The 15,425-nt window shown below is 48.4% G+C and overlaps 1 protein-coding gene across 5 annotated transcripts in view; it reads right to left on the bottom strand.

Annotated features, from left to right (window-relative positions):
- The window catches only part of PLCH1 (phospholipase C eta 1), a 62,661-nt gene that overhangs the window by 44,586 nt on the left and 2,650 nt on the right, over nt 1-15,425 (bottom strand). For all 5 annotated transcript variants that reach the window (XR_007628039.1, XR_007628040.1, XM_050308743.1 and 2 more), the window contains exon 2: nt 6,317-6,434. Coding sequence is in view for 3 of the 5 variants with exons in the window: in XM_050308743.1 (XP_050164700.1) it covers nt 6,317-6,395 (79 nt within the window). In the remaining 2 variants the exon portion in view is untranslated. The remainder of the gene's footprint in view (nt 1-6,316; nt 6,435-15,425) is intronic.

Genomic DNA, 15,425 nt, shown 5'->3' with positions numbered 1-15,425 from the left:
AATTGGTTTTCCATCCCCTGTCATTGATGGACAGCAATGACCATAAGGTAACAGGATGTATTTCCAACCATCACTGCTGTTCCACAGGTGTCACACAATCCCAATACTTTAATTCCCCTTCACAGGACAGGGAACAGCCTCACCTCTGCCTGTTTTTCCTGCTTACATTTGCTGCCCATACCTAACAGGGCTCAGATTACTGGACAGAGACACAACACTACAAGTTCTACTGCAAAATATTCATTTTCCAATAAATGAGAATACGATTCAACTAACAGTTTTGAAATTACAGCATCAGAAGAAAATTCATTTTCTAGTTCGTTGATTTTTCCTTTTTCACTGTCAAAATAGCTGGAAACCAGTACAGAGTCTGATTCTGCTAAAGAGCAAGAAAAGCTGATTAGAGAACTAACACCTCTCACAGTGAATTGATAATGAAATAAGGAGACAACAACATCTTCATATTCATCACCCAAATTTAATCTTAGACCTAAACTGTAATACAAACTCCTCATTGAAACTCAGCTAGCAATTAATAAAACTTTGTATTAGCTGCACAGAAAACTTGTCATTTTTATCAGATTAAAGCTTTTATCAACTCATTTGTCATTAATGAAGACACTGTTCTATGGAAAGCTGAGAAACACACCAAGATGGAAGGGGAAAAACACTTGGCACTAGACCTCAAGCACCAAAACACCGTCTGGAGACAGATCCCACATGAGACTCCTCCTTTCAACAAAGGGTGGATCCAGCGACAGACAGTTCTTCAGCAAAGCACCAGAACAGTTTCTTCAGGCATTTTAATCCCTTTTTTAGTGAACCTCCACACATAACTTCTTTAGTGCCCTTCTTGCGTATACATTTTCACTTGCATCCGTTTGTCTCGAGGAATGCATTGTGACTATTTCACTACATAAGTCAGAATATGATCCAATATACAAATTCCTGCACTCCTAACTTGTCCTGCTTTCCAAGCACCATTACAAAACTCCAACTGAAGCCGATTATGAAGATGTGAGGCTGAATCCTGCACTCCACATCTGGCATCTGCAGGCCTGTGCCTCGAACCGCGGCTCGCACGGGGCTTAGCATTGTTCCCCCAAATCTTTGGGCTCCAACAACCAAACCAGGCCACTTTACAGCACAGAAAGTGAAACACAACGCATTTTATGTTCTTATTCACTGGGCACGAAAGTTCAGTATCACTGAAGCAAAGAAACGTTCTCCACCTGTTCACTCAGCTCACGCTGGGAAGGAGACATTCAGAGCCCCTCAGATGCTGACACTGAGGACCTGGGTCACTGCTCAGCTCAGCCCAGCTCAGAACAGCCAGGCAATGTTCCCTCACAGGGGAAGCAATCGAGCAACCCAACCTGCCAGAGCCACTGCAGCCCCAACGTGGCATGGAAGCCCTGTTTCCCCTCGAGCAGATGGTTTACACCAGCCACTGTAACTTTTGCAGTTAATTAACTGGTCACAGGCATGACTGAATTAAAAAAAAAAAAGGAATTAAAACCAAACACCTTAAGGAAAAAGCAAAATTATCAGCTGTAAAGATAATAAGTGTGATTACCTAGATCTTCTGTCTTGGGACATACTTGCATTGCTGATGGGAGCCACAGGAAGGGCTATTCCATACACACAGGGTTTTTTCCCATTATACTTTCAGCCCCAAACATGCACTAGTGAGTAGATGGATGTTTGCTTTGACAACACAGTCATTCCCACATTGTTATTGCCAGCAAACAAACAAAATATGATCCACATTTACAGCTTAAAAACCCTGTGAAAATAAAAAACCCCTCTTTTTCCAAGCCTAGAGGGATGCTGTACTTTGTATCTTGGCACTGCTTGCAACAGGAAGGAAAAGAAAGTGGGTTCATCAAATCCTCAAGGCTATTCCAAACATTGTAATTGCTTGTCTGCTCTGTTCTACAGGAACTGCTAAAATAGCTGAGGCCCAGATCTGCCCCCAGCCTGTTATTCTCTGTGTGCACACAGGCTGCTGGATCTCACTGCTGCTGCTGCAGAAAACTGACACTTTTGCTCCTGGGCAGATAAGACTCCCCAGAGTACAAGGCACAGCAGCAACCTCCACTTCTGTAACCAAAAATTCAGACATAAACAGATAAGAATTTCAATATCCTGCAAACGCAGCCATTAGCAGCTCCTCCTAATGAAACTATAAAACCCTGAGAAAGCCTTAGGCAATGCCATGCCCACAGTACTTCACTGCACACACCAGTGTCAGTCACCACTTAACGACATCCCGTGAAAGCCCCGTGGAAACACCCCCAGTTGTGTATCAATACTTTCTCTTGTCTAACAACATGCAAGTGTCTCTAAACATCATTATAATGTGCCAGAGCAGCCTGGTCCATGTTGTACAGCAGCATTTTCCTGAATGGAATGGGAGCTCTGCTGTTTGTATTTGCTGTTCACTGTACACAGGAACTGAATTGGGACCATACAAATGGTTTTCCGGCCTTATATTCCCACTAGTCAATACACTGCTTGCTAATTCCATTTACAACTCCAGAACAAGGGCACAAATAGGATGCTTTAACAATTTTTCCAAAATTGCCAATCACCAGCTCAAGGTACCCATGCTTTTCTCGTGTCTATTTTATATATTTGTGGACAATTTCCAGTGTGCTCCTGTGCCAACTTTCCCCATCAGTTCAAATAAGCCTTTTCCTCCCTGAGATTTCCCTTTGCAAAGCAGTCAGAGCCAGCAGTCACATCCCCTCTCAATCTTTGATTTTCCAAGCTAAACAAACTTGACTCATCTCCACTTCTGCAGCCCTTTTCTCAGCCTGTTCCCCAGCTCCCCTTGCTCCAACATCCCTGACTAGAACTGCTTTAGGCTGGGCCTCGTGGCACCAGCTCACCCTGCTCCTGAACACTCACAATTGCACCTTCACTAATCCCAGAAGCCCAGACTGCTTTGGCTTGGAAGGGGCCTTAAAGCCCATTTCATCCCATCCCCTGCCATGGGCAGGGACACCTTCCACTCTCCCAGGTTGCTCCAAGCCCTGTCCAGCCTGGCCTTGGACACTCCCAGGGATGGGACATCCTGCACTAAAGCATCCCAGGAGCTGCTGTTGCAGAGCACTGTGCACTCCAGCAGGGCTGCAGGTTCATGTGGGTGCTTCTGCTCCAAGTGGATCTTTTTTCCCCTTTGTTTCTTTGGGAGTCTTAGTTTTGTTTGGGTTTTGGTGTTTGTTTTTTTTTTGGTTGGTTGGTTTGGTTTTTTCTTTTTTTAAACAAAACAAGCCATTTAAACTACTCCCAATAAACACAGAGCTCCAACATTCTTATTTATGCAGTCCACAAGTTGTTGCACTTGAACCCCTCAGCTGGAGGTGAACAAATGGAACAACATCTGCTCAGGTGCTTAAAGCAATGCAGGTGCCACAGGCGGATGGAGGAAGCACCAGAGATGAGCAGCTGAGCAGCTCATTTCCTGCTGTGCACCCCTGGGGAGGCTTCCAGTCCCGAGGTCTCTGAAATGGTGCTGTGCTTTTTAAGAACACCCACTGATCCTGTGAGATATTTTTACCTGGCTGCCCCACACCTGAGGTGCAACAGTTCTGCCAGCCCACAGGTTGTTACTGTGACCTTCCAGACAGCCCTGATGCAACCGGATCATCCCCCTGCTCCAAATCAAAGGGGGCACTTGGGGTAATAAGAGCAGAATTAATGTCGTACCAATTGTGGTCAGTCCCTGCTGGCACAGGTCTGGAAAGTGGTGGAGAGCTCTGCCAGAAGATAAAGTTAGAAACTGAGGGAATTAATTACAATTATGGAAATGGAGTTTTTAAAAAAGTGTTGTGTTTCTGAAAGTAGTTAAGAAGATCATTAGCATAAGTAATATAAGTGGGAACAGCTACTTTCAGAACTGCTGAGACAAAAACCAGCCATTTGCTAAACATGTCACAGCTTCTCTCTGTTTAACAATTACGGAATGTTAGCATTCAGAAACGTAGGAAAATAAGCTTATCAATGACCCTGTGTGCTTGCTCCCTGAAGAGCCATGCTCTCAGTATCAGAATATGACACTCTCATAGCAATAACTACCAAAAAATCATGAAAACACCGTGTAAATCGGGATTAATAGACACTAAGCTGGACACACACAGCCCAGCACTGGAACACCCACTGACAAGGAGCAAATCCCCAAAAAGCTCCATCAAGCCTTTCATCTGTATCAGCACAGCCCCAAAGGACCAAACCAGCTTGTCTCCAGCACCAGGAGCCCCGGGGTAACTCCTGGGACATGCACACACCCTGCCATCAGGCTGGGGGAACTGCCACCTCTGTCACTGTCCAGCTCCCTCCACACACTCAGAGAGAAGGAACTGCTGCTGCAAGGTCTTGCTTAGGTTAAAAGAGACAAATGGGAAGCCCTGAAAGGTTCTGTCAGGGAAAAATAATTAATCCTGTCTGGTCATGAACGAAAGACAAATAAATTAAGCCACGGAATCTTTCTGGTCTAGGATCCCTGCTAATTATGCCTTCAACTTTAGAGAATTATCACTTTGCAGACTCATCCCTCAATAGCTGTTCACAGATTACTGGACCTTGTGCTGATGGATCATTATCCAGCCTTTGCACCATTAGCAGGATAAAGACATTGTGCTGCTCTGTGATAAAATACCACCTCAGTCACAGAGCAGGGACCAGACCTTTCCTTCATGAGTTCTGGAGTAGCAGAACTGCAAATACACATCCAAAATGTAACAGCTCCAGTTAATCCACTGATGCCAGGGAGCTGCCTGGAGAGGAGGGTGATCAACAGGCATTCACCAAAACACTGCCAGAGTGCCCAGACCCAGGGAAGGGGGCCCGGGGTGAAGACATCTGGGGGACAACTCAGAAGGAACATGATCCCACCAAAACCAGAGGGACTGCACGACTGGCCTGAGAAATCCCAGGAATGAATCCATTTCATCCGAGCAGCAGAATGGCTGCTCCTGGAGATGACAGGCTCACCAAGCACTCTGCTGTAACACGAGTCCCAGATGCAGCACACACATGAATTAATGTGACAACACCACTGTCAGACCCACTTAGAAAGTTATTAACATCCTTCTGGTGTCCCAAATAAACTAGCAGTGCCCATGGGCAAGAAAAAAGCAGTACAGGGGAAAATGGAACTGCCTTTCATTAGGAAGATCCACAAACTGACAGATGATTAATTCTCCCACTAAGCCATTAACTTCATCCATGGTGACATAACCACGGTGACAAAAATGCAGATACAGCCTGGTTTACAGTGGGCTGCAAACCTCCCAGTCCTGACAAACACACTGAAAATGGAGATATGTTCTCTAGGAAAAAATACCTTTGCTTTGAAAGTGACAAGTATTTCTATCTTTAATTCATAGGCACTCCATGCTGCTGTTATTAATAGTGCCATCAATCTGCCCTGAAGTGGCAGCTCCTGAATCCTGCTGACCCACCACAGGAGCACGGGCTGGGCTCAGCACTGCTCCTGACCCTGTGCCCAAGGGTGAGGCAAAGGGAGAGAAATCCTGAGGGGGGAACACATGTGCTCTCTAGCTGACACATCAAGTTTTAAGCATATAAAAAGAAATCCTGAGAAGGAAGTATTTTACATCAAAATGACTTCAGAGTATCTAGTGATTTTGCTGTGGTAGGATCCTCCAACAACTGAAGGATCACAGCACACCACCTGCAAGGGACTAAGAGGTGCGGGGTTGATGGGGACTGATTAGGGATCCCTGGGGGCATCACAAGTGTCTGATCAGTACCTGCAGTCAGGCCCTTCCGGACACTTTCAGGTCAGACCCTGCAGGTCCAGCACCAGCAGTACTGGGAGGCAGCAGGCAGGCCGGGGTGGGGGCAGGTCGGACCATCAGAGCCCGGCGGTACCAGGGGTCTGTCTGTCTGTCGGTGGGTCTGTCTGTCAGAGCCCAGCGATGCCGAGGGTCAGTCTGTCTGTCCCGAGGGTCAGTCTGTCTGTCTGTCAGTCAATCTGTCAGTCGGTCCCGGTGGGTCCGGCACGCGCAGCCCCGGGGGCGGCAGTCCCGCAGCGCCCCCTGGCGGCCCCGCGCGGCGCCGCCGGCAGCCCCGGTCCGCGTCCGTCCCCCCGGTCCGTGCCCGTCCCGCACTGACGGGGTCGCGGCGCCCCCCCAGCCCAGCCCCGCACGGTGAAGGCTCGTCCCGGCAGGCCCGCTGGCTCACGGGCCCGGGGGGAGCAATACCGATGAGATACAGTGTGGATAGGGAAGGTCGGGGCCAGCTGACAGCAGGGAGCACGGAAACAGTAAATAACTTTGTGACTCACCGTGGAACACGCCGTTGTCCGCTAGGAAGTGCCTGCAGTACTGCAGACAGCTCTTCTTATCCAGACTCCAGTAACTCATGGTGGGGCCACCTCCTGCTCACCATCCAAGGCACCGACCCTGCAAGGGAGACCAGAACAGGGAACCGCCAGTTAATTCACAAGAAATGCCCAACTGCTGCAAGCCATGCAGGTATTTGTGCCCTTTATGCAAAATAGTTCATTGGCTTCACACAAACACACTTTTCCACTCCCCAAACTTGCACTCCACAGACATGCAAGGCAAGGGCCATGGCAGGTCACCTGGATGGAGCTGGAGCCAGGCTGCAGTGATGCCACCAGCCAGCAAGTCCCAGCTGCTGCAGGGAGCCCAACCCACCACAGTCACTGCTGTCACAGCCACCCCAGGCCACGGTGGGGCCTGGAGACACGATCAATGCAATCCATTTAATGATGCTGGCCCACAGTCAACAAGCTACAGACGCATCCAACAGCACCAAGTGAAGGTTATACACACAAAAAAAGGGAGTTGAAGGGAATCACCTCCTGGGTTTGAGACCAGAGTAGAGTTATGTGGACACAGAACCCTTGCACCAGCACCCTTGCCCTTGGCAGCCACTGCCCTGTGTCAGCTGAAGCAGCCCCTCTGGGACTCTGCCTTCGTCCCTGATGTGCAGAAATCCCTCCCACAGCTTGTTATGCACAGTTCTGTTGCAGGCAGACACACCAGCACTTCATACTTCTCTGAAGCCACGGACTCCTTGATCTCCTGTCCTGACACCAAACCCTTTCACTGGATCCTCCTTCTCCCTTTGCTATTTTATGAAGTTCAAGATCTGGTTTCAGCAATCCAGACACCCCTTCCTGTTACAAGCCCACTCTGGTCTCTCATTTTATCTCCCTCCCACCTTCACTCTGGTCAACCCAGCTGCTTGCTCGCCCACACTTGGCAAACTCCAACTGTCTTCAACCAAGCACATTCTCCAGGATGTAAGGACACTGCCACTCAAGTCTCCTCAGAAAACTACTACCCCCTCCTCCCCAGGTGAGACACCACTCACTGCAAGTGCCTGGGCTGCAGCTCTGCTGAGGGACACAGATCCACTTCACTAAAAAAGGACAAGAAATCTGAAATCACAGCCAACAGGACTCCTGTGATCCTTAATCACCAACTGAGCCACAATCATTTCCTGGGGCACAGCCACTGCTCTCAGCTATATGGGAACAGAGGAACCTGGAGAACTTTATCCCTTCTCCACGCATCCATGCCATGAATCCAGCAGTGCTGGAGGTGAAGGGGCTGATTGTGAGGAGCCCAGAAACACCTGCAGAGCTCCTCTCCCCCAGCACTCGTGTCAGTCCCCAGGCACTTCTCAGCTGGTTCACCTCACAAAGCCAGGGAGAAAGCGGCTGTCCCTGCAGGGCTGGGAAGCTGGATGAGCTCTAGGAAGGCTCTGAGAACAGCACTGGCACTCAGAAGGGGCAGCAGCACCCTGTGAGCTGGAGGCAGGCAGAGGGAAGCCAGCTTCCCCCTCTCCTTCCAGAGAGCTGCTGGGTTCACAGACACCCTGCCAGGGCTGCTCCACTCTGCAGGGCGCTGAGCTTTCTCCTGCAGGAGCAGCACCAGGCATGGGGCTGAGGCCAGTAACTTGGTGACGAAGTGTAAATGTTTACATTTATTGCACTGCTGGTCGGTGCAGGTACTAGAGACCAACAGGCCAACACTAATCTGATATCCATGGCACTTCTGTCCCAGGATTGCTGCAGAGGTGGGATTTGCCTCTCCACCATCGCCTCTGCAGGGGGAAGAGATGGTCTGAAGATCCACCACAGGCACAAGCCAAAACCACCTGTTTCTGCTTTGCTCCATCTTAAAACTTCCAGTCTCAACTACAGTGTTTTGTTTACACCAAAGGCATATTTTGCCAAAATCTGGAAGGCTAAGCAGTACTACCCACAACCTCTGCCAGGCTTCAGCTCTACACTCCTTGGGCTTCTGCCCTGGCCAGCCATGAGCTTTGTTACAGCCTGCACTAAGCAGGGCCGCTCTTCCAGCCGTAATTAGGAAGGCACAAGCTGTTAGTTACTTTCACAGTGTAGGAACAATTCTACCACCGCGGTCCAGCCCACTGCCAGGCTCTTTGCTTTAGGCTATAAAAATACAAGAGGCACCGTGTTTTAATGAAGAAAACCATATCAAATATTCATTGCTAAGAATTTACACACAATAAGGAGATCTTATCTCCCACTCAGCCCCCACACAGAACTCCTGTCAAGGGGGATATTTACAGGGAAATGTTGCTATCAATATATCCCCGCAGTGCCTCTGAAAGAGCCCCTCGGCCCCCTCCCCTGCCTTTCACGGCTCATGCCGATACAATCCTCCTTTGTTCCTGCACAAAGGGTTCTCCCACACCCCGGCGGCCCCTTGAACAAAGGTTCTCCCTGGCACGTCAGGGACCAAGGCAGAATCCCAGGGGGGCTGCATCAGCTGACACTGCCATCCCGGAAGAAAACCTTCCTAAGAAACACCAGCAGTTTTTTGGATGGCCTTGGAAGTTATTTCCAGCTTCCCCCTCCGGGGGGAAGCTTCCCTCTCCAGCTCCGGGAGAGCCCAGCCAAGATCATGCCTTACCCCACAGGACACAGAAAGGGAAACAGAGACTCAACCAACCCCACACCTGAACCAAATACCATCATTTCAAATGAACATGCACTTGGGAACTTAACTGTACACCAATTTGCACCACTTCAACAGCAGCAGCACAGTAGAGAAGGACCATCCTGTCTATGCCATAAACCAGAACCTTCCACAGGCTATGCCTATACAATTTATTTTATACATGTAGAAGAAGCTATATGAGCAAAAAGTGTTAGTAAGCAGGTTTAAATAGGAAAGGACTATACCATCAAAACTATTTAGGGGAAAAAAAAAGTTACCAAAATCCTGACCAGATAGAAATCTGAGTTCAAAATCAGCTTGTGTAGTTACTTGATGAAGCAGCCAATTCAGAGCAAGCTGAAAACACTCATTTTTCACTCTGCAGGTTTCTCAGCCTGGGGGTATCACTTTCACAACAAGCAGAATTCCTGCAGGTTCAGCCCTGGGCCTGGCACATTCATCCCAAGTGATCACTGTTGATCAGTGCTCAGAGATGTTACCCCAGTCTGTCAACAGTCCATTCCCTTTATATCTGGATAAAGTGCATACACGTGGAAGTCGAGCAAGGGAGTCCATTGTGGGGGGTGCAGAAACACAGCAACTGGAAGGAACTGTATCTTCTATTTTAGCTGATTAATTTCCATTAAACCTCTCAGAGGCCTCATTTGAGTGCTTTGAGCACTGTGTTCCACAAGAGACACCTTTCCAAAGAGCTGTGACAATTCTACTGAGCTGGACCTCACCACAGAGTTATTCATGGAAGTAAACCAGTACTGCTCAGGTTATTAACGGAAGCAAACTGCTATTGCTCATTATTAATAGAAGTAAGCTCATATTGCTCAAAGAAGTTTGATGCAAAAAATAATTAAACTTACATATCTGTGAGTGCATGTGTAAACAGTGTAGATACAGATGGATGAGATGAACAAATATGATTGTTTTTGTTATCAGAAAGTGGGTAAATTCCCCTCAAGGAAGGTTTCCTTAGATGCATGCTTTATGAAGTTCTTTGGTTAGAAAAGTTGTGGACATGAATATGTCAGATGCTTCTGAATTTAGCAGAGGATGCACATGTTCTGCTTAGGTTGTGAAGAATTCTCATGGCAAAAGGCTCAGCACCAGAACAACACCTGCCCCCAGGTCTCACTGCATTCTGCAGTTTCCCCTCACACAGAAAACCCCGTGCCTGAGCGAGCTGTGCAGGGAAGCAGGGAATTCCCTCATTCCAGGGAATCACAATGCACAACACCAGGGAAACAGCCCCAGCTCAGGCTGTAACACACTGAACCGGTCTGGAAAGCAGCAGCATAATCCAAGTATTTCTCTGCAATATTTAAGCTGGACACTGCAGGTCCACCCACTCCCTGGGTGGAGAGGGTACTAAGCACACACCCACTTAGCACTGGACAGGAAGGTCTGAGTCCTGTGACAGCTCTCAGAACAGGTTAGCAGGTCACTCACGGAGCACTTCCCAGGCTGGGGACTGTTCACTGCCCCTTCTCACCTGCCCTGTCCCTGATTGCTCCTGGAGCTCTTGGGCAGACAGCAATGTTGAGTCCACCAGACTCCACGGATCATTCCCAGTGGCAGGAGAGACGCTGCAGGTCAGCAGCACTTCCCTCTCCCAAAAACAGAGCTCCAGTCTCAGAGCTCACTGCTCCAGCACCTACCCAGTGCACACATGTTCAAAGTGTGATTTATGAAAACTGATTCCCTTCCTTAGCCCCAAATGGTTATAAAGTGCTTGTGCCCAGCAATTCTGTCTTCTACAGAAACCAGAGTCCAGAAAACACTGAACATATTGAGAGGGCTACAGAGTTTGGAAACTTACGCCCATTTCAGATACCCGTCAATGATAAATATTACCACGGAAAATAGTTCAGAGATGCTGGACCTTACAATTGACATAAAGGAAAATAATAATAACCATTTTAAAAAGTTAGAAATGAGAAGAGCAATCTGGAGTCTCACAAAGGGGACCCTAAGCGTGTGATGGCAATAAGGTTGTGTTAGCTGCAGCTCTGGCCAGAGCACTCGTGTAGCATTAGGGATCTCTGGATGGGAGGAGGACAGACCATCTGGCTGGCACTAAGCAGCAGGAATATAGTCCAGAGGGAAAGGCTGGGCTTTAATCTGGCAGCTGTGACTGTGTGGGGGCACCCAGCATCTCTGCTGATCACCATATGTGGGCAGTTACCTTCCAGCCACTGCAAACAGCAAATAAACACCAAAGCACAGAACAAATACTACTTTGGACTTCCCTGGGAGAATCCTGAGGTGGCAGTGAAAAGATAAGCAATTTAGCTTCATAGCAGATCTACAGTATCCTTAGAAGGGAGGGAGGTGATTTACCTTAAGCTGGAGAGCAAGCAGAAGATTCACTTGCACTGCCCAGGACCAGAAGGAGGGCTGCCCAGGGGGGATGGCTGATTTGTCACTACACTCTCTTGGCTCAGTGTCCCAGATCAAGCTCTCCATCGTTTCCAAAGGTGCCAGGAGCACTCAGCAGGCTGGCAAACACATTGCAGTGGCAATCAAAGATGAGACACTTCTCTTAGGACTTGCTCTCCAGAGTCCCAGGGCTCAGCCCTTTGCTGTACTGGTACAGCAGTACTGACAGGCACTGACCGGAGGGAGCCAAGCCATTTGCAAGTCTGTTTACACCACAACATGCAACCAGGAAAATTCATGCTCTCACCAACTTCCCTTCCCTGGACTGTACTAAAATGTGCTGCAGGTTCTCTCCTAGGTTAATTTATTAGTAGCCATCAACAGGGAATTTCTAGTCCATGTTTTTAGAAAGTGACATCTCCTCCAGTGGTACAACCCTCAAGCCTCTGCACAACAAGGGCTGTATTTTTGAAAACAGTATCCAACAAAACCAAAGTACCTATTGGATGAAAAGCTTAGCAGTAGTTAGACCTAGAAACCAAATCTGAAGAGATTATAAAACCCTAATATGACCATATTTCATGGAGCACCCACCCATCTGCAGTCTTGGGCTTCTTATTCCACTAAGCCACTCAGAGTCACCCAAATATTGCTAAGCATTTAAGCTGGTCTAAATTCATGCAGATTTAGATTTAACTGTCACACAAGCCCAGGCTCTAAGGGTTCCACACATCATCTGTGCAAATCTCCTCTTTAATCAGCATCAAATATCAACATTCACTCAAAATAACTTGCACAATGTTGCTGAAGGTACACATATGGGAGCCAGGCAGAGTAGGCAAGGCACGTTGGCTGCATCAGATGGAAGGTCCATACTGCTGACACAAAAAGACATTTTTCCCCACAAATTGATGTCATTTTCATAACTTCTGAAACAAACTATCACCTACCTATGGTATAAACCATTTCATAAATGTACCATTACTTTCCAGAAGTTAAAGCATCTTGTATGAACAAAAAGCTTAAAAATGCCCCCAAAGTTACACTCCCTTCTGAACACCAAATATTTATCCATAAATATCACCAGCATGAAAATATATTACTGACAATATTTGGCAACAGAAAACAAAAACACCCAGTATCTGGTCCTTTTCTCATTTCTCTAGGAACGGGTCTGGAGGAATAAAAGAGGAGATTTTTGGTTGGTTTATTTTTCTGACAGATGAGTTCCCTCATCAAACGTGCCATGAGGCCAAGAGAACATCTGTGCTGGCACCACACTGGCAGGAGGTGTCAGAGGGGGCAGGACAGCACAGGAGCAAAGAAAAACGTCCTGTGGACTTCACTGGGAGCAACTGGAGACTCTTAGAGTTGTCTAAAGGGAAAAGGTCACAGAAGTGCGGAGTTGGAATACAGATATTGCACTTGCATGGTCTTTAGACAGATGAGGCCTCATGAAAATGCAGATTTTTTAAATTTTTACTGGTTTTAATGTGATGTCTTGTCTATTCCCCCACTAGAGCACTTGCATTGCTCACCAGATGAAGACAGACTCTGATGCCATGTTGTTTGATTGTTTGAAAAAGCTGCTTTGAAATCTTTGTTCATTTTACAGCAATTAAGGGGCTCCACCAGAGAGCCAGAAAGAGCATTTCATCAGTGCCACATCCAGCCACAGGCCCCTTCACTGTCCCCTGCACTGGGGACGCTCAGGACACTGCACCCAGCTCCACCTGGGCCCTGCAAGGTGAGAAAGGCTGCACACCTCCCTCCCTCCCTCCCAAGGGCACCAGGGGTTTGGCCTCACCCTGATTCATTCAGCTGGGGCCATGCCAGAGGACTGGTGCCCAGGACTTGCTCTCTAAACCACCTTTGCCCTTCCCAGGGAGGAGCAGGTGGGATTCAGTGCCCAGCACCGTCCCTGGGCTCTGGCAGGAGTTCCCTGGTGCCCACTGCCCCTGTGCTGGCAGGAGCCAAGCTGTGCCCACCTGTGCCAAGGACAACTCCACCTGTCCCACCCGGCCAAACAGCAGCGCCTGCTCCCCCCGGGGCTCTGAGCAATCGGGGAGCTTTTGTTCCAAGTCACTTCTCTGCTTTCTGGGAAGCCATGAAAAGCATGTGTCAGCACAACTTGCTGCTGAGGAAGGCATTAGAAAGGATTTGAACTGACTCCCCATGGCAACAGACCCTGAAAGGGAATTAGCATTTGCTCCCCATTCCTCGAGAGGCCTAAATGGAATTTGTTTTTCTCCTCCCTAAGGACTTATTTCCAGGAGGGTGGTGTGCTTTTGTCACCCAGCAGGCACAGCTTCAGGAGACACCTGCCCTGCACACCCTTTTCAGTTAACACTCATGCCACCAGACATGGAATGGTGTCCATGAATGTTTTCCTTGCACAGCTTTCCAGGGCTATGCACAGCTCCTGCTGCCTTTGCCAGCTCTGTGTACACCAATTCACTAATCCAAATCAGTTCCTGGGTTTGCTGCATAAAGCCTTTCAAACTCCAGACGTTGAGCTCAAGAGCCTTTCTACACCAAAGATTTTAATCTACAGAGACACAACTCACTTCACCACACTGGCAATGCTATTTTTTATGCATCAAAAACACATCTTCAGATTCTATTATACTCTTTGATAATCTTTCATATTTTCTCCAAATTCTTCTACAAACATGACCATGCACTTCAAGGTAGGCAGAGGAAGGCACAGCAAGCCCAGAACTATCAGCTCCAAGAGCCCTCCACTCCAGTATCAGTGCTCCCTACATCAGGGGAACTGATTAATCTCAGAGGCAGTTCATGAATTCACAGAGATTCTCAGCTCATGCCTCAATTCTCCAGGTAAAATCTGGAAGGGGTGGGCATGGAATCCAACTTTACCTCCCATGCTGGAGCTGACAAATTTCCATGGCCTCCAAAGAACTACACTACTGCACATGGTCAAGAAAACAATCCCCATTCACACCACTCAGTCTGGTGGTTCTGATGTTGTGAGGGTGAACACTTGAGTGTCAGCACCTATTGCTGAACTCACAGCTCCTGCTCTGACCTGGGAAAGCCTGGATGCTGCTCTGCTGCAGCACAGAGTCATTCAAACAAGAAGATATGAAGATAAAAATTAGATGCCTGGAAAGGACCTGTGCCAACATAGCCAGCCATGCCCATGGATGATCTGCACCTTGTGTATTTGGCTACTTATCAGTGGGCAAGTGGTTCCCCAAGGAGTGGGCATTTCATACTGCGAGACCCTCTGTGTTGGACACAAATTGACACTGGAAATTGCCAATATTCTTTCATTTTTTTCACCTGTGGGCAGAACAAAGGCTGGGCAAAGAATGAGAAACACGTTGATAAGAGGCTCAGCACTGCCTGATTTGGACCAACTCATCCCATTCCCCACCTCAGGACACGCTCGGTCATGCTCAGTGTGCAGAGGTACCTGCACTCTGTGTCATGTCCAATAAATCCAGTCTGGAAGGGAGCATGGACTGCTTCACACCACAGCTTGTCTCCACCTGAAGTTTCTTCCAAGTAACCTTGAGTTACTTCAGGTTGAAGAGACTCACGTGGACGTGCCTTGCCAAGAGCTGGAATGCACACAGCCAAGCACCCTTGGAGCACATCTGCATCGTTCAGGGGCTGACTGAGCCTCCCCAGGGGCACTGGCATCCCCAGCATCCTGTCCCTGGCTTTTTCCAGCTCTGCCACAGGTGCCTGCTCCCAGACTGTTGTCAGCAGCTCTGCCCAGCTCTCCTCTTCCACTGCCCCTGTGGGAACCTAGGCAAGTGCCCATCTGCAGTGCAGGTGTTTCCTCACCTTGTGGATCCCCCAACCTGCCTTTCCATCTCTCATATCCGTGCTCCACATCACCCTCAGCCACCCAGGCATAACTCGATAGTCCTGTAATGCCAGATGAGCAGCAAAGGCTCCCTGAGTCAGGAGAGCAGAGGGCACGCTCAGATCTCGGGAGTAACAATAGTGCCCTCAGTGTCCATGGAGACTGGAGCAAGAAGGCCACCTTTGATACAGACAACAGTTCCAGCTTCCTAAAATAAACAA

Source organism: Myiozetetes cayanensis, unplaced genomic scaffold, assembly GCF_022539395.1.
Source record: "Myiozetetes cayanensis isolate MyiCay16 unplaced genomic scaffold, myiCay2020 scf13, whole genome shotgun sequence".
Lineage (NCBI taxonomy): Eukaryota > Metazoa > Chordata > Aves > Passeriformes > Tyrannidae > Myiozetetes > Myiozetetes cayanensis.
Note: the sequence above shows the minus strand (reverse complement) of the source record. Positions and strands in the feature narration are given on the sequence as shown.